Genomic DNA, 25,048 nt, shown 5'->3' with positions numbered 1-25,048 from the left:
AGATCTAATTTAATTAGAGAATTAAATTCGAGCAAAAATGATTAGAAAATCAAAGTACAAGTTTCTCGCCTATTTGACATACTAAATTTCTGTAAACAACATAGCTTAAAAGTTTGCATATGTTCCTAATGAAAGAGGAGGTAATTTTTTTTTTGTTTTTTCCTTATAAGTTGTTTAATTTACATTTATTATATTTTTTTATAAACCTCTTTAGTTTTTTATTAAATAATTTTATTAAAAAAAAAATTTGTAATTTAAGTTGCTAATCAAGTTATTAAAATAACTTAATTTCTTATTTTTAATTATAGGGTGATTACATTCTTGCCTCAATTAACACCAGCTTTGTTCAACACTTTCATCCAAAAATAATTGAAGAAAATTTTTACTTCTTTAGATACTTTTCAATCGTTCCAATCTAATGCCTTGATTTTTGTCATTATATTGATTTAATAAAAGTTTCATGCATGAATAAACACAGGGATGGACCGCATTTTAATTGCAATTAGTGGTCTTGATCTCATTGATGCAATTCATATCATACTACTTTTGATTAAAGATGTAATGGATGTATATTCTCCACAACATTGTAGACAAAATATAACAATGTGGAAGCTAGCTAATTGTTGACTAGCTTAGTTTAGTTACTAAGAAATTTTATGTTGAGCATTGTCAAGCATATGTGGTTGAAATTAATTTGTAAAGTACTCGATTTGATGCAACTATTCAAGTTAATTTTTTGGCTTTTATACATATATTTAATGCAACTATTTCAAATTAATTTTAAAAATTGTAAGAAGAAGCTTAGGTAAATGGCACATGATTTGATGTTGTATAGATATTATATGGATGTCTTTCGTTATTATTGGAGATGATGAAAAAATTCCAATGCATAGATTTGATTTTATACAATTACAATTTTTTGATCAATTCAGCAACAATTTTTCATTTATTAGTAAATATATTGATTTACTTTATATAAATGTAAAGATTTAATTTATATCAATTTTATTTTTGCTAACATAAACAATGAATAATGATTTAGGATTTTAATTTTTTAAAAAATTAAAAATTTATCTTTTCACATTAAAGATTTTAGGTAACGGATGAAATATCAGTATTATTACCAGTAGGTCTAAGTCCTTTTCTAACTAGAAGAGCAGCAAATCATCTGCTCACTGAAAAAATTACTATAAAAAAAAATTAAAATTAAACTTTTGTAATTTTGTCTATAACTATTAAATACAATGAATCAAATAATTAAAAACCTTAGATGAAAAAACCGTGCATCGCACAGGCTTTCATCTAGTTATAACTAAAATAAGTTTTAATAAAATCTAATAAATTCAGATACATTCAGATAGAACAACTACCATCTCAAAACAACGGATTTGGTTACATCCCTTGAACTTTGTCTCTCCTGAAGCTTCTGACTCAAAAAGAGCCACCTTTTTTGTGTAGACCCGAACTGGCCCGGCCCATGATCAATTCTACAAGAAATACTGTTAACATCTTCATTGCAAACTTTATTTCTAAACAATAATAGAAAAACGACAAAGGTAGACCGAACCCAGATAAACCATGAAAATGGGCCAAAATAGTAACTACTCCTTGTAGCCCATCAAATTAAAACCATCGCCCCAAAAACAAACCCTAATTTTTCCATGTTCTTTAAATACTCAAAAATCAAAATAGTTGACAGTATTCTTACACTTGTATTTTTAGTCGCCGTTTTCAATTCTTCTTTTTATCTCCTAATTTCTTCGATCAATTTTATTGTTTCTCAAAAAAGTGAAAAAAAAAATAGCAGGAATTGTGTGTATCGACGTAGTGCATTATATGCATTAATAGTCGAAAGATTTTCCTGCGATATCTAATTTCAGGGGAGGATGGGCAGTTGTGTTTCATCCTTTTGTTGATTCTTTTCAACAATCATCTTCCCTATATTTTTAATTTAAATGAATGATTTATGTTTTTTCTGGGTTTAATTTGGTGAATTATAAGATCAATGAATCAATTTGTGTTTCAATTGATAAATTAGATTAAGAGATGGATGTGTGATTGTTTCCCCAGATGATCGAAGCTAATTAAACTGTGCTATTTTAATTCTGAATTCAAGCCAGAATTCTGATCCATCTTTTTTAATTAATTTTCATGAATTAAAAATGGCATTTAAAAGACCTAGTACAGGACGTAATGATGAGTATATGGGACTGAAATCCCAAAAAAAAAAAAAAAAAAAAAAATTGTGCTAAAATTTTAAATCTATACACTTATTTTGTTCCTTGTAGTTGTATTCAATACGAAGTAATTAGATTGTGGCGAGTCCGCGCATAGGCCATTTGTTGCGAGTAATACCTAAAGGAGGGAATATTTGGTTTTTGAGAAGCATATTGAACTCTATGGGGTCGAAATCTCAATTTAGTGAAGATTTAGCAGGAATTGTATGTAATGACATTGTGCATAAAATGCATTAATTAGTCAATAGATTTTTCTGCAATATTAAATTTGAGGGGAAGATGGGCAGTTGTGTTTCATTCTTTTGTTGATTCTTTTCAACAATCATCTTCCCTACATTTTTTTTTTTAAATAAATTGTGTCACTTCCTCCGTTTGTTAATAAGTGTTACTTTTTGATCGACATATAGTTTTAAGCTATTTAATTAATTTGATTAAAATATGAGGTAATATAATATTAAAATGTAACTTTTTGCCAAAAATGGAAGTGTAATAGTTTTTAAAATACGGCCGTATTTGATAAGTGTAACACTTATTAAAACACGGAGGGAGTATATAAATTTGTTGAAGATTAAGAGATGGATGTGATGATTATTTCCCCAGATGATCGAAGTTGATTAAACTGTGCTAATTATATTCTCTTTTGAGAATCAAGCCAAAATCCTGATCCATCTTTTTTTTCTTTTAAAGAAAAGAATAATTAAATGATGTAATTACTGTATTGTAATTTTGTAAATTATCAAATGGAGTAATCTATAAATACAGGACAAAGTGATCAAGTGATTGAAGAAAAGTTTGGAAAATAATGTAATAAGAACCTAAAATAATTACAAGTAAATGGTAATTACACCAATTGATCCTTATTTTTGTTGCAAATCAAAATAATATACAAATTGTCTAGGACGAGTTAAGTCTTGATCGCTTAAACAAATTCTATCTTTCTGATTTCGACCATGCTAAAATTCCTAGACAAAAGGTAACTTAAATGAAAGTGCGAATGATGCTACCTGATGCTAATGAGTATATGCCAAAATTGAGGAAGGAAGGTGTTATTGAAGAGGTACATAGCCACTAACAAGGATTAATGGACTAATGGTTGAGGCCGGCTCAACTCAAAGTTTTCAAACCAAGGGATCAAGATAAATAAAATGGAGAATGACTAAGGGAAATTCACCATGTTGATTGATTAATCTAATAATGGAGATAGATCTGAATATCAGTTTTGACTAGTCCTCCATTTCAATAGCATATGACTAATTGCGATTTTTATAACTAATTTGACTTTATTATAGTATCATACACTACTAGCGATATGAAATCTTAATCAAACAGGTAGTTACAAACTAATCTTGTTTTATTTCAATCTACCTTGGGTAAACTAATCTCGGGGTGGCAATCTGATGATCACACTGCATGAAATTAGACTATATTGTAATTCAGGCATGGACGCAAGCTCGAAAAGTGGCTGCCTAAATCAGCTCTACTGCTCTACAAGAGTATATACTTCCTCTGTTTGTCAAATATGTGTATCATTTTGAGACTTCGTACTATTCACACACTAACTTAACTGGATTCTATCACTATCGTGTGAGTAAATATGTCATCATTTTAATTGTAGTTAGGTTAATCTGTTTACTACAGTAATTTATAATCAAAGTCATTAATGGTGACAATTCTACGTTGAAAATCGTTAAAGTCAAAATGAATAATGCATTGAGAACGGATGAAGTAACTTATTAGATACAATCATACTTAGGATCTTGTTTACTATCTGTAGTGCAAATAAAATAAAGCCAGCATGTGAAGGTTTTCAATCATAATTTCATAGGTCAACGCCAACGGTAAAGCAGCTAACGAATTGGAACCTTATTCAGTCACTAAGAAAGTAAGAAACCAAGATTTGGAAGTTCAATCACAAAATCGCTTGTTTTCTTACCAAAACAAAAACTTTTGTTGAGTCATTTTCTGAACATCAGCATATACAAGACAGTATAAACTTATTAAAAACACCCAACTAAACTACAAAAGGTCAGTCAATTTCCATTTATTGATCTTTTTCACATTTATTTCTGCTTAATCATCCCCACTTCATTTTTGTGGCTTATTATGCTTATTGAATTCAATACTTGATAAATATACAAGTAAAATACATACTCGTGTGCATGTGGGATATTGTTTGATTCGTTTAGTGGTGTCGTTTCAACATATCAACTTTCTTTCTAAGGGTTTGTTAAGGGGGATATTGGGTGATACAAGGCTGAGAATAGGTATATAAATGAAGATTCAGTATGCAGTTTTTGGACTTTGGAACATTCTACTTTATTGTCATTTGTTCAATTTTGCATTCTCCTTTGAGGATTACTATACAGACTATGCTGATCCTCAACCTTTAGTCTTTGAATACAAGCATTTTGCTGAAATCAAAAGGCATTGTCGTAGTATTCTGTCTTCAGGATCTAAACTGATACTGAATGATGCTAAGGTTGAGAGAATTAAGAATGAATTTTCTTTCTATAATGGTGATTGGGATCAAGAGAACAATGGATTATACCCTCTAATGCCTTTCGATGCAACTGATTTGCCTCTCGGAACAGGCTCAGCCTCTTTAAGTCTGATAAATTTCGAGGTCAAGGATGTTAAGTCACTTGATGATGTGCAGAGTGGAGTTGGTTTAGGTGGAGTAATGTCTATAGGAATAACAAGGAGTAAGTCTTTTAGTGCTGATCACAGAACAATGTTCTCTATGAATCCCGGTATGTCTGTTCTGAAAATAGTCTTTGAAGGTATGTATGTTGAAACAAAAGGGGATGCAGGGGAGAGATTTTTATGTATGTTGGGAAATACAACATTGCCTACTCGAAGATGGCTCATGGACTGGCAGAACGCGTACTGGAACTGGGGACATGAAAATTGTTGCCCAAACCTTGTGCAAGATGATCAGTTGGTGCTTGTTCTTAAGTACCAAGGGGCATTCAGGGAGAGATGATAAGTATGCACAAAAGATCGAGTTTTAAATTTTCCGATAAGGTCCTCATATCTTCCCAGGTTGGTTGGTTCTCAGATTATCAGTTCGGTCCAAGTAAATCAAGTTCTTGTAATACATATGCTCATCAAGAGGAGCTGATGGATACAAACAATTTTACTGGTTCGAAGTTCTGTAGAATGTTCAGAGAAATGTCGAATGAGGTTTTCAACATTTTGCCTGATCATTACACAAACTACAGTCCTACTGACAATGGGAAACTAGGCCCCTTTGTGCTAGGGAAAGAGGTGGTGTTTATTGACAAGAATTATAACAATGTAAAGCTTATGATACGGAATGTCAAGTGCAAGAACGCGAGTTTTGATGGAAAAGCAAGTAATGCAAAGGTGTCAGCGGTGTTCAGATTGGTTCCAACACAAGTAAACCGTAACACAGCATCATCTAGGACTGGTTTTTCGGGCATGACACTATCAGCTGAGGGCACATGGGATGCCTCCACAGGGAGGCTTTGTATGGTTGGATCTGTTCCAAAAGGAATGGAAGCTAAAGTTTCTATGTATTTTCCTCGAGTACTAACCATTAGGCAGAGAAGTATTGTGTACGGAAGCATAGAAGGCTTATTCTCACCATTGCATTTAAATTTTGTTCAGGAACCCAGCCATCTGGAATTTAGATATGGTTGGTATGCTGGCTCTTATTTGTCATACAATTACTCACAAATCAAGCAGGCTGATGAGTTTCGGAAGAGAAGCCAGTCATTCAGCATCATCCGTTTTTCTCAGCAGTCTGTTTTGAGGTATCCAACAATTCAAGAAGCAGGAGGCTTCTTCACTCTATCTCAAATCTACGATCTCACAAATGAATTATACATTGATACAGAAGTTGCTTTTGTATCTGGTGTATCAATCAAGCTGGAAGTGCTCTCTATAGGTTCATATATTGCACGATATGACTTCCTGTATAAAGTTAGCCATGAAGGGATTTTGGCAGACGCTAAAACAGTATTCAATAATGACACTCTCCTGAATGTTTCAGTGCAGCTGACAGTCTTTGAAAAGTCCCCTGCATCTTCAAGCACAAGACGAAGATCTACCACTACTATGTTCGCAGAAGGGTTCTATGATCCTCATAATGGGATGATGTATTTGATTGGGTGTGGACAGGCTAACACAGGTGTTCACGTACAGGGTTTAGACTGCTTGATGGAAACAACAGTTCAGTACCCACCAAAGAATTTTCGATGGCTGAGGGATCCAACAATTGAAATTGATGTAAAAAGCCAAAGATATACTGATGATCCCCTCTACTTCCTTCCAATGAAAATCAAGAGCAAAACAATTGCATACGATATATTTAAACAGGACAATCATGAAGGAGATGTGGCATTCCGGAAGATCTTTGAAGGAGTTCTTCAGGTTGCAGTCCTTTTAGTGGACATTTCCATAATACGGAGTCAACAGATTTACATGGACCAATATACAGGCCTTGCTTCTTCTGTATCTTCTTATATGTTTCCCTTGCAGATTTTTAGCTATTGTATACTGCTAATCATTGGTAAAGAGATTCTATTGCCCTCAAAGGAAGCCGTCTCCTATCATCCATATGATCTTCTTGCATATCAACCAGTGTTAAAAGGGCTAGACTATGCTACAAAGCTTCTTGCATTAACAGCTCTTTTTCTCACCACAAGGCTTTTTTGCAATGTTACTAAATCCAGAAAAAAGCTAAATGAAGAGGAACCTTCCAACACACTGCTTACCTTTGGTGATTGGCATTACTTTCTCACCTTAATCCGGAGATTTATTTTTGTATATATAGTTTTTCTTGCATTCGTCTTGCTGTCTCCACTTAGGGAAGAAAAACACATAATGGAGATTGTTCAAGGCCAACTGGTTGGTTTGCTTACAGTATTTGGAAGCTGTTCTCGTAATCTGCCTCTCTCAGCCCATATTATTGAAAGCTCGCATTGGAAACACCAGGCAAAGTCTCTCCGTTTACTACATCGGGCTCCCATTGCTGCAGATTATGCTTAAAATCTATGATCATATCAGAAGTCCTATCTCCGACCCTTACATATCCAGAGAACCTGAATCTGAAGACCTGATCTTACTATCTGTTGACAGTTCGGTTTAGATAAGCCAAGTGATAATAGTCCATGTTCAACAGAACTTCAATTACTTTTGGCTTATCGACTGCTTAAAAGTTTGCCATCCTCGGAAATTGAAACAGCTGTTATTCAGATCAAGATTTCAATGACAACTATCTCTTTTCAAAGCTACTGGTAGCTGGGGTGCTTCCTCAAGCAACTTATTGAGAGTTGTCTTAAGATTGTAGCTGAATAAACTCAATTCTAGTTCTTTTAAGGACTTATATATTCTTACTTTTGTATCATTGATATTTTTTACTTTTTTCTGAACATTATGTGAAGTCACTACAGGCTTCATTCTGTTTTTAAGAAGGGTCAAGGGAGGCCTCAACCGAATAACGAACACAGGTTTCAACTGTCAACTTTCTTTGTAACTGTCAGAGACTCTGAATAACAGCAAATTTGTAACAACTTAAAAGCAACGTCTTTGAAAGTTCTATATTCAAGCCCTGAATAAAGAAAGAAAACTAGAAGAAGAATATTATAAGTGTCACATATGACATCATTCTGATGATGGAAACATCTGATAGTAAGGTTGGTGAGTAGTTTTCCATATATTTAGAAACTATTTTCACGCAAACACGAAGAACTTGTCGAAATTTCCAATGTCACATAGTGCCTTATAGTCAGCTCTTTGCCTTTCTTTACATCAATAATAGAATTGTAAATTCAATTCATTGTTTTCCTCCAAAATAATTGTAAACTTCGAGTTCCTTTCGGATGCATTATATATATTTTTCTAAAGAGAGAAAAGGAAAGAAGTAGGAAAGATCTTTTATAATTGTTTTAAGTATTCCTTTCAGGCAACTTCATTCTTTACTATACACATTAGAACCATTCAAAGAAGCTATTAATTAACACTCCACTTGGTATAATTCTATCATATTAGAACTCTCGGTAGATTTAGGTTACGCAAGAAATTAGACATTGTATATTCTTTGAGACTGCCTACATTTTATAATGATCACATACCGTGTATCAGTGTATACTCAGGAACAAAAAAAAACGAAGTCATTTATCTACTTTTATCTTTAATAATTCATTAACCTTCTTGAAGAAGTCACCAAGAATTCATATAAATTGACCTAAAAGAAAGCTCATGTATCAATTCCACAGCTAAATTCATGCTCTTCTCTAGGTTCACAAGGCACCAGAAAGATATAGGTTGATTTCTGCCTCATTCTTAACAAGGAGAATGGCTAAAAAGGTATTACATACTGTATTTAGTATTTACAGATACATTGAAAGTCTTGCCATGTTGTCTTTTTTACAGAAGTTATTTTCCTTCTAATGATTCAAGTCTTTTCCGACTTACTGATGCAGAAAACTGTTCTGAAAGTGGACAACAACAGCAAGAAAAGCCGGAAAGAGATACTTAAAGCAGTGGCCAAAGTTGAAGGTAAAAACAAACAAATTTTTTGTTGCAACATTTTAAGCTTAAAACTTTAAATACAATCTAATATCAAAATCTGTATATGTTTATAAACAGGCGTAGAAAAACTGGAAATGGATGTCAATAAGGGTACACTTACAGTTGTAGGGGAGGTTGAGCCAGTGCCACTTTTTAAGGCACTCAAGAAGATTGGACAGAGCCCAGAAATCATGAATGTAGGCCCGCCAAAACCGCAAAGATGTGGGCCCTACTGCTACTGCAGTTCATGTCGATCATCCGGTGATCAACAGCAGAAAGAAGGGTGGAGCTACCCTGCATATCCGTGCTCAGTACCCTGCAATAGGTCTTGGTGCAGGCACTGCGAGTTGGTTGCCGTGGAGTATCCTCCCTATTGTAATGATTCAGGGATGTGCTCAATTCAATGAGATATTCCCTCTGTTTCATGTAAAAACTTAGTATTTCTAATTTGTTGTTTCTTTCATTTCTGAAGTTGGTGCGGTAGTTGGGTGTACATATTTATATACTCGGAAATGTCATAAACAAACATATAATACATTCAGTATTTGACAAGTATTCTTATGTCTCATCTCTCATCTTGAAAACATATTTGGAGACATATGGTACAATGTATTCTGATTTTGGTAATGCTGTTAACCTATGGTATCAAGCAGTAGGCATTAAGCAACCCTACTAAGTATGATTTTCATCTTTTGTCAACCAAACGACCACTACGATGTCTAGCAGACTATCCATGCCATCCCCAATCCCCCACATTCCTTGGTTTAATTATATCTAGTTTAAAAGTTTGAAGGCTCACACGAATGAAACATACCAAACATTGAATATATACAGAGCTGGGATCTGTTGCAGAGCTAATTTCCAATAAGATGGTTACTTCTCGGTGCACTAATCTGCAATCAGAAACAAATGATGCCAAGAAACACTCCTACCTTCCATTCAGTTAAAATAGTGGGAATCTGAATCATTAACTATAACGAATACCTTTGAATATAGAAAAGAATGGAAATCAAGTGTGACAAACAAATAATGAACAGTCAAAATTATTATAATACAACATACAAGTCACCAATTAACCTAAAGACGGGTCATCTCTGTATAGGGTGCATCTCTCCTCATGGAGACTCGATTTACCACATAAACAGACAAACAGAAAGCAACCACTGAGAATAGGAGAGAGAAGGCAACAGCTGCATCCCAGGAGCTTGCTGTTGCAGTCCTGGTTCCAGTAAGTGTAGATCCTCCAGATATAAAATCCAATGGTAGCCAGTCACAGCTTATCGTGTAATGTCCTGAGCCATGCCATGGCTTGCCATCTTCTGGGTACCAAAAAGCTGCTGAGAACTTGCTCGTGTCACCAATCTTAAATTGAGCATCCTGCCATCACAAGAGGAACTTTTCGTTATGTTTTGAAGGACATATTTTACTTCACCTGTTAGGCTTGTTGTCACTTTAAGCAAAAAATACCAATTTTTCATTAGTTTACTTGTACCCGAAATTCACATAATTTTGATAAAAAGAGTAGAAAAGGATCAATTGGCTGCAAATATGCTAGCAGTCCTAGCACTTATGTAGCACAAATGGGCTGAAAAATGGATCACACACGATGGGAAACATAATTATTGTTGTTTGGTGCAAATATAATCTACAAGAGGCGATACCTATACTATAAGAAGACAGCTACTTTAATGACATGCTTTACACATGCATAACAGCATAAGTCCTCAAACTGTCCACACTGAAGCTCCATAGCCACAACATCAACATTAACATTCATTAGCCTAATAAAGGCTCCATCATGACAGGATGGGGGAGTCGATTGCATATGGCCATAACCATATTATACCAGAGGCTGTTTCCAACAACCCCTTGATCTGAAACAAATGACAAACACTCTAATGTGCCATCAATATCATCAATAATAATCCAAAGCCAATTTAATAAATTCTTTTGGATTTGTTGGAAAGGAAAATGATTACGCCTCAAGGAATAATGCATGCTACAACAGTTAGGCTATAGAAGGATCGCAGAATTCAAACCAATTCAACAGGCTTGAGCAACAGAGCAAAAAAAATAGCCAACTAAAAGTTAACTGTGCTGGTAAATAGCCCAACTAAAAGTTTCCGGAATTTTTGTTTTGAAGTTTGGTGACATGGAAAACTTAGCGCAAATACAGACTATAACTGAAGTATTCCAAACCACAAGGTTACTATAAATATGTAATTCTTCTTTTGGAGTTCTAGAAGCATGAGTGAAAGAGAGTGATGAAATACCTGTTGAAACCGATCCATGGTCCTCAAAGGCCTTGAAAATTCAAAGTAATAAGTTCCTTTCTTTCCATTTGATGCATATGGACTGTCTTCGTCCACAAAACCTATCAATGCAAGATCAAGTAATGGTTTAATCATCATCAAACACAAAAGTTCAAACTTATATTAAAACTTATCTAATGAGTTAATATATTTAATCATCAAGTGCTTTGAATTTTCAGAGAAGATAATTGAAAGAAAGAATGAAACCTGAGTGAACATTGAAGCTGCTGTGCCACCAAGCTCCTTTCCAGTCATTCTGAGCAGTGTTATTGGTTCCTGAAGAGATGTCAGCATTGAAAAACATGTTCATGCAAACGCTATTAAAGTGGAGCAGACGGAGAATTACAGAGAAGCAGAAGCCATGGGAATTGGGAACGTAAATAAAGACTATATAGCAGGTAAACGCAAGTCAATGAACATCTTCAATAAATTGCCACTCAACATGACCTTTATGTGGAATAATTATATTTTTTAAAAAAAAGGCAAGCATGAAAAACGTTATCACCCAGCTAGAAGAATTTAAATCTAGGAGCATGTGATAGAATGAAGGAATTATGTCTCCTATCTTTTCAGCAGCCGAAAAGGCAAAAAGGGTTATTTAACCAAAAACAGCACCTAGGAGTTGCTAAGGGATTCAACATGATTCCTCTCCTCTACCCCTCACCCCCTTTGTTTGTCAACAAAGGATAATTTTCAGCTTTGCATGTTTTTGCACAAGCTTCAATGAAAAAAAAAAAAACCCCATAGTTGATCACTGACAAAACATGAACTAAGAAATTTTCAGACAGAACCTCAGAAGAGAATCCACAAGACCACAAGTCAACGTACCATGATCAGGAAAAAAAAAAAGCATCTTGCATAGTCATATGCAAAGAATATATTAAGTTGAATATCCAACCTGAAGGCCCAAGTCCATCAAGGTATCGACAGTGTGGGTTCCAGGAATAAACATCAACCAAATGACCAAATCTACACAAGGGAAAAATTAAGAGGTTCATTATGAGGTCCATCAAATACATTAGTTACTCACAATGAACACAAAGAAATATAAATACTATACCTGTCACCGCCAGTTCCAACATCAACCAAGTTTCCACCATATAAACGTCCAGGAATAGCAGTTCCTATTGAGAAGTGCATAAGGTCAACTTCATAGCCGCGGCAAGTCTTATTGGTACAGGACTCAGGAGACTCTTTACAGCCACCCATCTGATATACAAAGACAAATTTGGTGGTTACACTAACATGATAAAAGGAAAAAAATGGAAAACAGCAAGTCAATAAAGATGCTCACATTATGATAGGTAGCATTCTCACCAATCTGAAACATGAGAGCAGCAGATGGACATTTGTTATTATTGCTGCATTAAAGTAAGTAAATAGTCAACAAACAGGTTGATAAAAAGTCAATAACTGAAAAACTAACAATTGAACTTTAACCCACAATACAGGATTTGCTTTACAATTCATTTTAATCAGACAGTGAACATCACTAAATTTATGCTGACTTAACAGGTCATTAGCGAAACAAAAACTACAAGGATAAAGAAATGAACAAACCAAAATGAAAAACTCCGTATTAAGAAACAATCAAGATGGCAGTTTAAGGACAAAAAACCAGTGCATTTCCTGAAATAATTAAAAGTTAAGAACTCACTTGCTACCATCAAGGTTATAACAAAACAAAACCCTGAGAGTAATATAAAAATCACGTGATATTATTGAGCAACAACATCAACCAAGACTAGCCTCTATCATCGTCCAATACTATGCATCTAGATATCAAATGGCAGTACAGATTTTACAAGTGAGTGAAACGACCAAATTTCAAGCCCTTTCCAAGGAACTAAAGAAGCAATTTCAAGTTTAACATATATTGAACATGTTTCTCAAGCAACTAAGCTCGGGGTGTGGGAAGAATCTACCATATATATCAGTTTTTCTATTTACCAGCATCTCCAATCAAATTGTTCCCATCACATAAAGTGCGTCTAAAATTAGTGCAAGTCTTATGCTAAAACACTAAAGTAAAAGAAATGGCAGTTAGGCCCTATTCAATTCACCTAATGTTACTTATTTCAGCAAATAGTAGTTCAGGAAAGATAAGTTCTCATAAGGATTTATAAGGTTACCCAAGTTCATTTTACAGCTAAAATAAGTTCTAATAAGTTCAGTTAAGTAAAAATCAGGTTACCAATATAACACACCCTTACTCTAGAAATGACAAGTAGAAGTAGAGCATAATAATCAATAGTTTACCCTTGGGAGTAAGCATATTCTCCATCAACTTGCAACAAAAACACCACATCTTTGCCATCATGTAGTGCCTGCAAAATGTAGATCAGAGATAGATCACTAACATCACTCAAAACTCAAACTAATACAGCTCGAAAATCGAAATTCAATGCAAAAACCAATTCAAATCAATATTACTTCGTATCAAACAAACCCAAGAATCCAGAATACATAAACCATCAAAGTTCAACTTAGAATTTTCAAGACTCTATACACTATAAACCCTATAAATCAAACGAACCCAGAAAACAACAATAACCCACAGTATACAAATCATCAAAGCTCAAATTAAATTCCCAATTTTCTTAATTCTTTGCAATTTTTCATAATTCTAAGCAGCATTAAAGTCCAAAATTGACAACAAAAACCCAAATCATTCAAAAACCCAGAAACCAAAATCAACCCACAATGCAAAAACAACCAAGCTCAAATCAAAAACCCCAAAACAAAATTCAAAAAACTTGAAATTTTCAAATCAAGATATACCTTAACAGTCATTTTACCACCCTTATAAGCATCATCTTCATGTGGGTCAAGAGCAAGCAAAAGAGGGAAATCAAACCCACCAATGTCCTTCCATTCATCAGGGTGCCCATCAATAGTGACAACACCAGGTCGATACTCAGCGACGAGGTGGGTGCCCGAGTCGGATGACTCGCAACTCCACTCGCCAGATTCGTTGTGCGAGTATACGAGTTGAAATGAGAGGGTATGAATAGCTAGAAGAAATAGAAAAAAGGGTCGAAACATTAACATCCTTTTTCTGTAAAAAAGGGCAGCACAAAATGAAGGAGATCTTTGAGTGCGATGAGAATCAAGTGGTGATAGTTGGGTAGTTGAGAATGGCGCAGGCAACTTTTGTTGACTTATGTTGTCTTTTAATCTCAACTTTTACTCTTGAATTTGACTTTTCTTTCTTGTTAAGCATTTTAGTAGTCTAGTACTGTAGGGCAAAATTACTTCTCGTGCAGTGGGAAACTTGAGATGATTTTTTTTACCAAATTATCACTTGAGGTTGATTTTTTTACAAAATTGTTGTCAAAGCTATTTTTTTTACAAAATTATTGCTAAGGGTCTTCTTTATTTACCAACCTTGTCAATTTGCCAAGTTTTCTTTAATTTTTCTCTCTTTGTTCTCTCTATATGTTCTCTCTCCTCCTGCAATTTTCTTTTATTCTATCTTTTCTTCTAAATTCTCTACTTTTCTTTTATTGTCTCTCCTCTAAATTCTCTATATTTTTTTTACAATTATTGAAAATGGTTAAATTTGAAGGTCATAAATCCCAATGAAAAAAAGGATCGTCTACTTGTAAAATCGTTGATGGAACATGTACTTTTTAACCCCTAAGTTGTACATTTTCAAGAATTTTTGACATTATTGTTGTTTTTGCGAGTGTTTTGACCTAAGATCATATGTATTTCGCTCTATTTTTTACATTTTTTTTTGCGAGTGTTTCGACCTAAGTTTCTAGTGTTTTGACCTAAGTTTCGATTTTCGATTTCACTCACAATATTTCGTTCTATCTGTTCTATGAATTTTGATCTTTGTTTTGAATCGATTTATATGTGTTTGTGTTTTCTAGTTATTTTATGTTAAATTTTGTTTTTGTTTGTGTTTTGTAGTTATTTTATTTTAAATTTTGTTTTTGTTTTGTTGTTGCATATGTTTAATTTTCTGTTGTTGTGGTTCTGAGGAGTTATTTGATGAGTTAATTGTTGTCTTTATTTGTTGTGTTACTTTTTAGGGTTACCTGTATGTATGTCAGGGTTATTGTTGTTTTTGTGATTGTTAGGTTGAAGAGTTTCGAGTTTCTTGTTTATTTGTTTATTTAGTTTCTAATTCCTTTTTTTTTTTTTTTTTGTGAAATTTCACCTAAGTTTTGAATTGATTCTGTTGTTGCAAATGCTTAATTTTCTTCAGTTTAGTGCCTCTGATGAGTTATTTGAGGTCTCTATTTGTTTAGTGGTTTTTAGGGTTACTTTTTAGTGTTACTTGGATATATATCAGGGTTACTGTTATTTTGTTGTATATTAGGGGTTGCTTGATTGCATAAGTTAAGTTTACCTATTTCTAAATTTATTGTAGGTTATAAGAAAGCTGCTGATTCTGTTGAGCCAACAGAGAAAGAGAATGTTATAGAGAATGAGCCTAATGAAGAAGTTGAAGTGCATATTGTTATTCCTAGAAATTAGAAAAAGGGGCAGGTTTATTCTTGATGAAGATGATATTGAAGAAGAGGAGGTTAATGCTAAGGATATGAATTCTGCTAAGGAAGTGAATGCTGAGGATCTGAATGCCGAGGATGTGAATTCTGCTAAGGATCTGAATGTTGATGATGTGAATTTTGCTAAGGATACAAATGCAAAGGATGTGAATGCAAAGGATATGAATGTCGAGGAGGTTGATCAGCCACCTATGGAGGATGTTAAACCTGATGAGGGTTAATATTCGTGATGATGTGAAACCTAACATTGTGAATAGATGAGCACATAGAGCTCGTAGAGCTGCTGCAACTTCTAGTCAAGTTGTTGAAATTGTAAAACTTGAATTGAAGAGGGGTATGAAACATTCATCTTCTATTATATTTTATTTATTTATTGTGCTTTGGTTTACTTGCTCATGTGCTGTATATTTATCATGCTTTTGTTTACTTGTTCTTGTGTTATGTTTATTTTCATTGCTTACGTGAGTTTATTGAATTATTTTTGTTTGGGATAGTGCCTATTATATGTCATTTCTGTTAGGGGTTACTTGTAAGGGGTTATTTATTTTACCTAGGTGGATACTTATATGAGTTATTTTTGTTTGATATTATCTGAGTTTTTATCATGAGTTAATAGTTATGGGGTTACTTGTAAGGGGTCATTACTAATTTTATTATATGAGTTACTTGTAAAGGGATTACTCTTTGAAGGATTATTTGTGAATGGTTACTTGTTAGCTTAGAGGGTTACTTGTAAGTGATAAAGGGGTTACTGATTATTTGTAGGGGGTTACCTGTTATATAGGGGTGATAAAGGTGGGAGTGATAAAGGGGTTACTTGTTATATGGGAGTAGTTACCTGTTGAGGGGTTACTTGTTTTTAGGGTTAGTTATTATATGTGAGTAGTTATTTGTTGATTGGTTACTTTGTTTGTGGGGTTACTTATTATATGGGAGTAGTTATCTGTTGATTGGTTACTTGATCTGTTTGAGGGGTCACTTTCTGTTTATTTAATGTTACTTTTTATTTTGTTTTGTTTTAGGGATGATGAAATTGTTCTGCGTTGTAGACCTGCTGATGTTTTGGAATTAATAAAGCAGTTAAGTGATGATCAATTGAAAGTGAGATGTTAAATCCATTGGTTTTGGTAGTTTAACATTAAATAAGTTAAATACATTTCCAATGGAAATGATTCGTTGGCTCTACACTTCTTTTGATCCAGAAAATTATATTTTTAAGTTACCTTTTGGATAGAATTTTTAGCTAATGGCAGCTGATGTTCATGATGTATTTATGATACCAATGGGAACATCAGCTGTTCCTATTTCTCTTAAAAAGCAGAATACTGATTTGAAGACTTTTTGGAGGAAAATGTATGGGAGTAAAAGTCTGGATATATCAGGTTCCTCTTTTGATGAAGAAGATGACAACTGATAAGGGGATGTTAAAAGGCAATGATGAGTTTAAAAAATTCTTTGTGATGTATGCAATGGTTACATTATTTGCTCCTACATCAAATCGATCAACTGACTTGAAACTAGTGTTAGCTTTAGAGAATGTTAAGCAAATCAGTAGTTTCAACTAGTGTCAGTATGTATTAGATGATTTGTGTGACAAATTGTCAAGTTGGTCTCCTTCATAGAAGTATGTGCCTGGATGTGTATTGTTGCTGCAGATTTGTTATTTCCATAGGATTCAGTTAGAAGGGAGTATAGTTGATAATTCATTGCCCTTGATTAAGCATTGGACTGAAGAAACTTTTAGAGATAGGTTGGTCAAGGAAAATGGAACGTATGGTCATGGTATGTTGAGTGAAATTACATACCCTGTTACTAAATTTGGTGATGCAGATGAAACTAAGAAGTTGAAAAAGAAGGAAAAAAAGTCAGTGGTTTATCCTGTTATAGAGAAAAAAGAAGAGAGAGTAGAAAAGAAAAAAGAAGAGAAAGTAGAAAAGAAAAAAAGAAGAGAAAAAAGAAAGAAAAAAAATGAGAGAGACTATTAATTTAAAAAAGAAAAATGAAAAAGAGAAGGGAACAAAGAAAGAGTCTGTTAGTGAAGAGAAAAAGGTTGAGAAGAAAAAAGATGAGAAGGAAAAAAAAAAGAGACTATGAGTTTGAAAAAGAATTATGAAGACAAAAAGGAACAGAAGAAAAAATAAGAGAAGGAATAAAAGAGAGAGACTGTGAGTTCGAAAAAGAAAAATGAAGACAAAAAGGAAGAGAAGAGAAGGGAAAAAAGAAAGAGTATGTCATTGAAGAGAAAAAGGAAGAAAAGAAAGAAGAAGAGGAAGAGGAAGAGAGAAAGGAAGTGAAGAAGAAAAATAGTTTGAAAAGAAAAAAGTATCAAGAGAAGGAACAACCAAAGGAACAGTCAAAGGAACAAAAGAGAAGGTGTTTGATAAAGAAGGCTGATTTAGATGTGTTGAAGAGAAGGAACAACCAAAGGAACAAAAGAGAAGGCATTTGATAAAGAAGGCTGATGAGAAGGATGATGAAAACATAATTGAGAAAATTATTGAGAAATACTAGCCTTCTAATGTGGCACAGGGTGAGAAAAAAATTGAAAAAGAGAAAGAGAAGGAATTGAAGAGAAGACGTTTGACAAAAAAAGGCTGATGACAACAAAATTGAGAAAATAATTGAGAAATATAAGCCTTTTAATGTGGCTAAGGCTTATTCTGAAGTTGAACAGAAGAGAAACTTGATGATAAAAAAAATATGACTGATGATCAGCCTTCTTCACCTGTTGATCAGGATAAGCCTTATTCACCTGTGGATCAGCCTTCTTCAATTCAAGATGTTAAAGCTGATGTTAATTCTGATCTTGAAGTGAAAGCTGATGCTATTCATAATGTTGATGTTGCTTGTTCTTCTCGTTTTGTTTTATTTGAAATTCCTGCTGAAGTTCAAACAAATGAAGAAATTCGTCAAATTGCAAAGAATGTGAGTTATTCTTTTTTGTTTTTAGTATGTTTGGTTTATTGGATTGGTTTTACCTGTTTTTTTTTTTTACTTGGATTAAGGTTACCTATTTTTATTTTTTTTACTTGGATTTGGGTTACCTGTTTTTATTTTTTTTACTTGGATTGGTAATTGTTACTTTTGATAAGAGTTACTTGTATATTTTCTTTTAGATTACTTGTTAAGTTATTACTTGTAGGCTGGGGTTACCTGGCCTTTTAGACATTACGTGTAGGAGATACCTATAGGGGTTACTTTTTAACTGAATTGGGGTTACTTGTATGTTTTTATGTGTTACTTGTATGTAGGGGGTTACTTTGGGCTGAGTTACATGGGGTTACTTTGGGCTGAGTTACATGGGGTTAGTCAGGTACTTGTAGGGTTTACTTGTAGGGGTTACTTGTTTTGGGGTTAGATGTAAGGGGTTACCTGACCTTTTATATATAGATTACTTGTAGGGGTTACTTGTTTTGGGGTTAGCTGTAAGGGGTTACCTGAACTTTATTGATTACATGTAGGAATTACTTTTAACTTTACGTGTAGGAATTACTTTTAACTGAATTAGGGTTACTTGTATGTAGGGTTTACTTGTATGGTTTATGTTTAAAGTATTTACTTATATATTTTTATCTGTGTTGGTTACTTTGGGCTAAGTTACATTAATTGTTTGAGGTTACTTGTTTTAGGTTACTTGTAGGATTTACTTGTAGGGGTTACTTGTTTTGGGGTTAGCTGTAAGGGGTTACCTAGCCTTTTATAGATTACCTGTAGGAATTACTTCTAATTGAATTGGGGTTACTTGTATGTTTTATGGGTTACTTGTATGTAGGGGTTACTTATAGGGGTTACTTGTATGTTTTATGGGCTACTTGTAGATGAAATGCCTTCATTCAACTTGTTTTCTTGTACTGATCCTGAAAATGAAACACTTGCAAGTCAGTTTTCTTTTGATGGTTTTGAGAATACAATTAAAGATGTTGCTGCTCAACTAATTTAACCTAAAGAGGTTCTTATATTTGATGATTCATTGGGTGTTGCTCATGATAAATGAGTTGTTGAAGATGTTTTGCAATATATTAATCTAGAAGAAGTTCATAGTACTGCTCCTAAAGATGATGCATAAGTTGATACTGCATAAGAAGGAACATCTGCTGCTGATGATGTACAAGTTGGTGCACATTCAGATGTTCCTGAATCATCAAATGCAAAAGTAGTTGGTGCACATTCTGCTGTTGGTGCACTTTCAGATGTTCATTCTACTTCTGGTATTGTTGCGCCTGTTATTGAGTATTCCCCTTCAACTTCTGATGTTCCTAAAGTTAATCCCCTGGCTATTGTTCTCTACAGTCCTCTTGTTTCAAGTCAAGACATTGTTATTTCAACAAGTCAAGAGAATCTTGAAGTTGCAACAAGTCAAGATATTTTTCAAAGTCTTCAAAGTCTTGAAACTCTGGCTACGCTTTCAAGTAAAGAAATAGCTCCAACTAAGCTTATTGTGTCAAGCCAGGAGTTTAATCCAATAACTCAGGATAATATTCAGGAAAATCTTGAAGAAGATACTCTGGAAAATGCTGAAGAAGTTATTCCTCAAGAAGTCATTCATCTTTCAACTCAACAATGGCTTGAAGAGATTAGAGAAATACAGAGATATGATAATCCTGTTGCTTCTCACAAAGAGTTATCTGCTAACCCTGCTACTTCTTCCCATTAGCCTGTTGATCCTGCTACTTCTTCCGATCAACCCATTCCTCCCTCCAAAAAGGCAGTAGATACCAAAAGAAGACTCCTAAAAAAAAAGTCTCCTAAAAAAAAGCCTTCTAAAAAAAAGCCTTCCACTCAAGCAAAGGGAAAAAAGAGAGAAAGGAAAGAAGTGATGCTAGCATATGTGTGTTGGTGCACTCTTGAAGAATATATGGAGATTCTTAAGAAAATATTTGATGATGCTGGCGTGCCTGATGGTGAGAAGAATCCAAATTGTGATGATACAGCTAATTAATTATTTTTAATATTAACAATGGTGAACATGGTGCTTATAAATTACAGTTAATATCAAATTATGAGGCTTAACTGCAAACGAGTATCAACAATGAGTAGTTTACAGGCTAATGGTTGCAGATTACTGTTTTGATCATAATTATCCTGGAGTGCCCATGTCGTAAGTTCTTTATTACTGTTTTTGAAAGGAATGGTGTCCTTCGAACAAGTGTATTATTTCGATAGAGGGATTAGAATCAATTACGGAGTTAATTATTCAGTGAAGTCAAGTGATCGAAAAGTCGGGCTAGAGGCCATCTCCGATTAGTGAGATTAGTTATATTAATTTCACAGCTTTCCTTTAACTGAACCCAACGGGTCACACCCAAGGTGCAACCATACTAAGTCGACGAATTAAGCCGAATGTCTTAATACGTCAAACAAGAGATTACGTACTCCGACCTCGGATTTCGAGCTTAGAGCGTCGAAGCCGAACGTCAAACGTCGAGTCGATTCTAGGAACCGACGAGACGTGCAAATAAGCTAAACAACAAATATCAAGTCAAAACGTATAGTCGTAGCCTCGCATTGGCCTAGCCATGCGAGGGCTAGGCTAGCGTGGGCTGCCGCAAGCTAGCACTGGCCGTAAGCCCAGCAAGCCGCGCGTACGTGCTAGTTGGGCATGCTTGCCGAGTGCATGCTGCTAGGCGTGCTAGCCGAGTGCTAGCTGCAGCAGCACTGCTAGCAAGGCCCAGCAGCTGGCGTAGCTCGCCAGGCCTCGCTAGCGAGTGCTGCGCCCAGCACGTAGCAGCAGCCCGCATGTGGGCTTGCGGAAGTAGGCCCAGCAGAGCACTAGGCTGTCAGCAAGGGTTGCCTTGGTTCTCAAGGCTGGTGCCAGCTGGCCGCACGCTATTGGTGGGGTTTGGTGGCTTGGGGAGGAAGGAGACCATGTGGTCTTCCCTTAACCTCTCCCACTTGCTTGCCACTTGTTGTTTGATTATTTTCTTGTTGCTTTTAATTTATTTTAGAATTAAATTAATTGCATTATTTTCTCAACTTTGCAAAGTCCCACATAGATAGAATATCAAAGGGATGGAGATGTTTTCTTCTATAAATACCCAAGCTTGCCTTGGGAATTGAATTGCAAGAGTTAAACTCAAAAAGGGCATCTCCACATAAAACATGAGAAAACCCTCGGAGTACCTCTTGTTACTAGTGTTGCGTATTAACCTAGCCGTTAATACCAACCAAGTTTCGGGCGCGCGAATGGACTTCGTTAGAGGATCCGCGCTTGAGGTTCTCGCTCCGTTCGAGGCTCTTGCTCGAGTGACGTGGAATCACTCATCAAGGGTATGATCGTCTTTACCCTTCTCTCTCTCTCTCTCTCTTATGTGTTTATCGCTTTATTAATTATATGCATGTTTAGTTTAGTCGTATTAATTTATGCATGTAGTCTGGGGCGGGTTTTGGTTCCGCACGGACGCACAGTGCTTACGCACTGTAAAACCCAGCAGTTTTGTGTTTAATTATTATGTAATGTGTTACTTATATGGTTGTTACTAGGGTTACTTGTATGGGGGTTACTTGGGGTTACTTATATATGTTACTTATTGTTAGGGTTACTTATATATGTTACTTATTGTTAAGGTTACCTGTATATGTTAATTATATATGTTGCTTCTATACTATAGTGAGGTTACTTATATATGTTACTTATTGTTGGGGTTACTTGTATACGTTACTTATATATGTTGCTTCTATATATACTATAGTGGTTACTTATTGTTGGAGTTATTGAAGTTATTTATGTATGTTACTTATACTGTAATGGGGTTACTTATATATGTTACTTATTATTGGGGTTACTTGTATATGTTATATATGTTGCTTCTATACTGTAGTGGTTACTTATTGTTGGAGTTATTGAAGCTATTTATATATTTTACTTATATGATGGTTATGGGGGTTTTGGGGTTACTTATTTGAACTTACTTCTAGGGCTTACTTCAAGGTTTTACTTCTTGCAAGGATTACTTATCTGATTGACATATTTATCCGATATGTTTATTTGTAGAATTGATAAATATTTAATATCTAGTGTTATAAAGTTTACTTACATAATTTTTGTTTTTGCTTAAATAGGGAGGTTTTAGTGTATTTTAATGAATTCTACAATTTACCTCGAGAAGAATTTTTGACAATGTTAGAGAGGAAAATGATTTCAAGTTGTATTTTGGATTGTTTTTTTTTATCCTGCTCAACTATGTTGAGGTTAATAAACAAAATAATGACAATCCAAGATTCTTTTTTAGTGGTAAACATATGGTATATTATTACTTTAAATTTTTTATTATTTATGTTTCTATATCAATATGTTTATACTTTATTTATTTATTTATAGTGGCCTCTTTTGTGCTGTATTTATAATGGAGAAGGCTGCATATATGAGAATGAAGTATTTGGAGCGTGGGATATGTGGACTAAATTAGTTCAATGTTCTGAATTATTAGATGCAGTGTTGGTATGTGTTCTTCATCACTCTTTTGTTACTTATATATATGAGGTTACGTAAGTAATTTGTAGAGGTTACTTAAGCTGATTGCTTTGTTTTTTCTAGATATTCATACCAATCTACTATGACAAACATTATTCAGTTGTTGTCGTAAACTTCATCAACTAGACTGTTGATTACTTGGACAACAGAAATTATTCAATGCATGTAGAAGTTAACAAAAAATTCAAAATTTCAACAAATTTTGATTCATTTCACACTGAGTGTTATACTCTCATGTGGTACTTGGTAAGTTTTAAAATTTTGTTAAAATATATATGTGAGCTGATTACTAGATTATTTATTGTTTATAATTTTGTTTAATATGTTAGTTATGAGTGTTATTGGTGTTACATATATGTTGGTGTTACTTATACAAGTTATTTATTTGTGTGTTACTTGGAATTATTTATGTTGCGGTTACTTGTATGGTTTAATTATATGGGAGTTACTTATTAATTGTATGGGTTACTTGTATGGGGTTACTTGTATGGGTTACGCAGTTACTTATTAATTATATGGGTTACTTGTATAGGTTACTTAAATGGGGATTACTAGGGTTACTTGTAGTGGTTACTTGTATGATTTAATTATATGGGAGTTGCTTATTAATTGTATGGATGCAAAACTGCCAAAGTAATAAAAATGCGAGACTGCCATAAAAATGAAAGACTAACATATATAGCAAAACTGCCAAAGTAATTAAAATGCAAGGCTGCCATAAAAATGAAAGACTGCCATATATATATTTCATTACAAACTCTATCAACATATAAACATAAATTGTTCAACATTACAAATTGAATTTTTTTGCAAAAGACACCTTACTTCTTCTTCCTTGTAAGACGCTTAGGAGCAGCATGCAACAGCCTTAATCTTGGCATGTTCTGCCATTTTCTCTGCTGCAATAGTTGCAACAAGCAGTAAATCACCCTCTTCCTTATTTGCCCTTTCTTCATCATCTTCCACTGTTCAGAAAATAATTTTTTTTTCCTTGTTTACCCTTTGCTGAAGTTCTTTTTTTGCTTTTTGACCGACTAGCCTTCTTAGCCTTCTTACTTTGCTCAACCATCATAACCATCTTATTAGTCATGATTATTTTCTCATTAAGCTTGACTTCAACATAAATCTCTTCATTGTTCTCACTAAAATATTTCACACTTTTAAAATCATCATCTCGTCTTAAATTCAAATTACGTAACACCAAAGATGCACAAATTTCTACTCTAAAACGACGTCTCTCCAATGCCTATAAAACAATATAAAATTAAAAAAATTAAAAATATTAATATTTACAGTGAAAAATTAAGTAATAAGTAACTCCCACAAAAGTAACAAATAAAAATAAATGAAAAGTAATAATAATGTACCTGAGTCAAACTTTTACATTTAAATGCTTTCCCTTCATACGTGGCACAATGGTACAAACAAAAGACTCCACAATCATAGGTCTCAACAGTGCACTTTTGAGAGTCAAGTGGAATCATATGAATGTTGAAATCCTTGACACATTCTCCATTATCATGGCCTTTTAAAACCAAATATTTCGAAATGTAGAGTCTCTGAAAATAACAAAAAACATATAAGTAACCACTACAAGTAACCCCAGTTATCCCTATTTAAATAACCCATATAATTTTTTATAGGGGTTACTTGTATAGGTTACTATTACATTACTTGTAGAGGTTACTATTACATGAGTTACTTTACTTATAAGGGTATGGTGGCTTAAGGGTTTCGCTTATATATGGGATATTTGTACTTATAGGAGTTATTAATAGGGTTTACTTATATGATGGGTTACTTGTATGAGTTGTAACAGAAGTTCAGATTACTTGCATAAGGGGTTACTCGTAGGATTACTTATATGAGAGGGTATGATGGCTTACTTGTAAGGGTTTCACTTATATATGGGATATTTGTACTTATAGGAGTTATTGATAGGGGTTATTTATATAATGGATTACTTATATG

At 34.1% G+C, this 25,048-nt stretch overlaps 4 protein-coding genes across 4 annotated transcripts; 2 read left to right on the top strand and 2 right to left on the bottom strand.

Moving 5' to 3' along the window:
• The first annotated feature begins 5,225 nt into the window (after positions 1-5,225).
• Positions 5,226-7,250, top strand: LOC110729951. Its single transcript, XM_021909742.1, has one exon. It carries the CDS (start codon positions 5,226-5,228, stop codon positions 7,248-7,250), a length of 2,025 nt encoding a protein of 674 aa, XP_021765434.1.
• A 1,124-nt stretch (positions 7,251-8,374) lies between these two features.
• On the top strand, positions 8,375-9,539 carry LOC110729892. Its single transcript, XM_021909677.1, has 3 exons — positions 8,375-8,570; positions 8,687-8,762; positions 8,853-9,539. Exons 1-3 carry the CDS (start codon positions 8,559-8,561, stop codon positions 9,179-9,181), a joined length of 417 nt encoding a protein of 138 aa, XP_021765369.1. The 5' UTR covers positions 8,375-8,558; the 3' UTR covers positions 9,182-9,539.
• A 184-nt stretch (positions 9,540-9,723) lies between these two features.
• On the bottom strand, positions 9,724-14,255 carry LOC110729891. Its single transcript, XM_021909676.1, has 8 exons — positions 13,868-14,255; positions 13,346-13,413; positions 12,381-12,447; positions 12,147-12,295; positions 11,985-12,055; positions 11,294-11,362; positions 11,048-11,148; positions 9,724-10,151 (listed from the first exon to the last, which is right to left on the bottom strand). Exons 1-8 carry the CDS (start codon positions 14,135-14,137, stop codon positions 9,852-9,854), a joined length of 1,095 nt encoding a protein of 364 aa, XP_021765368.1. The 5' UTR covers positions 14,138-14,255; the 3' UTR covers positions 9,724-9,851.
• A 9,176-nt stretch (positions 14,256-23,431) lies between these two features.
• On the bottom strand, positions 23,432-24,670 carry LOC110729817. The gene is made up of 2 exons (XM_021909593.1): positions 24,445-24,670; positions 23,432-24,323 (listed from the first exon to the last, which is right to left on the bottom strand). The coding sequence occupies exons 1-2, from the start codon at positions 24,559-24,561 to the stop codon at positions 24,033-24,035; spliced, it is 408 nt and encodes a 135-aa protein (XP_021765285.1). The 5' UTR covers positions 24,562-24,670; the 3' UTR covers positions 23,432-24,032.
• Between the last annotated feature and the right edge of the window lie 378 nt (positions 24,671-25,048).

Source organism: Chenopodium quinoa, unplaced genomic scaffold, assembly GCF_001683475.1.
Source record: "Chenopodium quinoa cultivar QQ74 unplaced genomic scaffold, ASM168347v1, whole genome shotgun sequence".
In the NCBI taxonomy this organism is placed as follows: Eukaryota; Viridiplantae; Streptophyta; class Magnoliopsida; order Caryophyllales; family Amaranthaceae; genus Chenopodium; species Chenopodium quinoa.
This window is presented reverse-complemented; position numbering and strand designations above follow the sequence as displayed.

What these genes read in the sequence shown, in the direction of transcription:
- LOC110729951 (XM_021909742.1), top strand. Translation starts at nt 5,226, where the DNA reads ATGCACAAAAGATCGAGTTTTAAATTTTCCGATAAGGTCCTCATATCT.
- LOC110729892 (XM_021909677.1), top strand. An exon ending in AGCAGTGGCCAAAGTTGAAG is followed by an intron (nt 8,763 to 8,852) that starts GTAAAAACAAAC and finishes GTTTATAAACAG; the next exon opens with GCGTAGAAAAACTGGAAATG.
- LOC110729817 (XM_021909593.1), bottom strand. Translation starts at nt 24,561, where the DNA reads ATGATTCCACTTGACTCTCAAAAGTGCACTGTTGAGACCTATGATTGT. An exon ending in AATGTAAAAGTTTGACTCAG is followed by an intron (nt 24,324 to 24,444) that starts GTACATTATTAT and finishes ATTGTTTTATAG; the next exon opens with GCATTGGAGAGACGTCGTTT.
- LOC110729891 (XM_021909676.1), bottom strand. Translation starts at nt 14,137, where the DNA reads ATGTTAATGTTTCGACCCTTTTTTCTATTTCTTCTAGCTATTCATACC. An exon ending in CAGCTTCAATGTTCACTCAG is followed by an intron (nt 11,149 to 11,293) that starts GTTTCATTCTTT and finishes TTGCATTGATAG; the next exon opens with GTTTTGTGGACGAAGACAGT. An exon ending in CCATGGATCGGTTTCAACAG is followed by an intron (nt 10,152 to 11,047) that starts GTATTTCATCAC and finishes TTGTGATGGCAG; the next exon opens with GATGCTCAATTTAAGATTGG.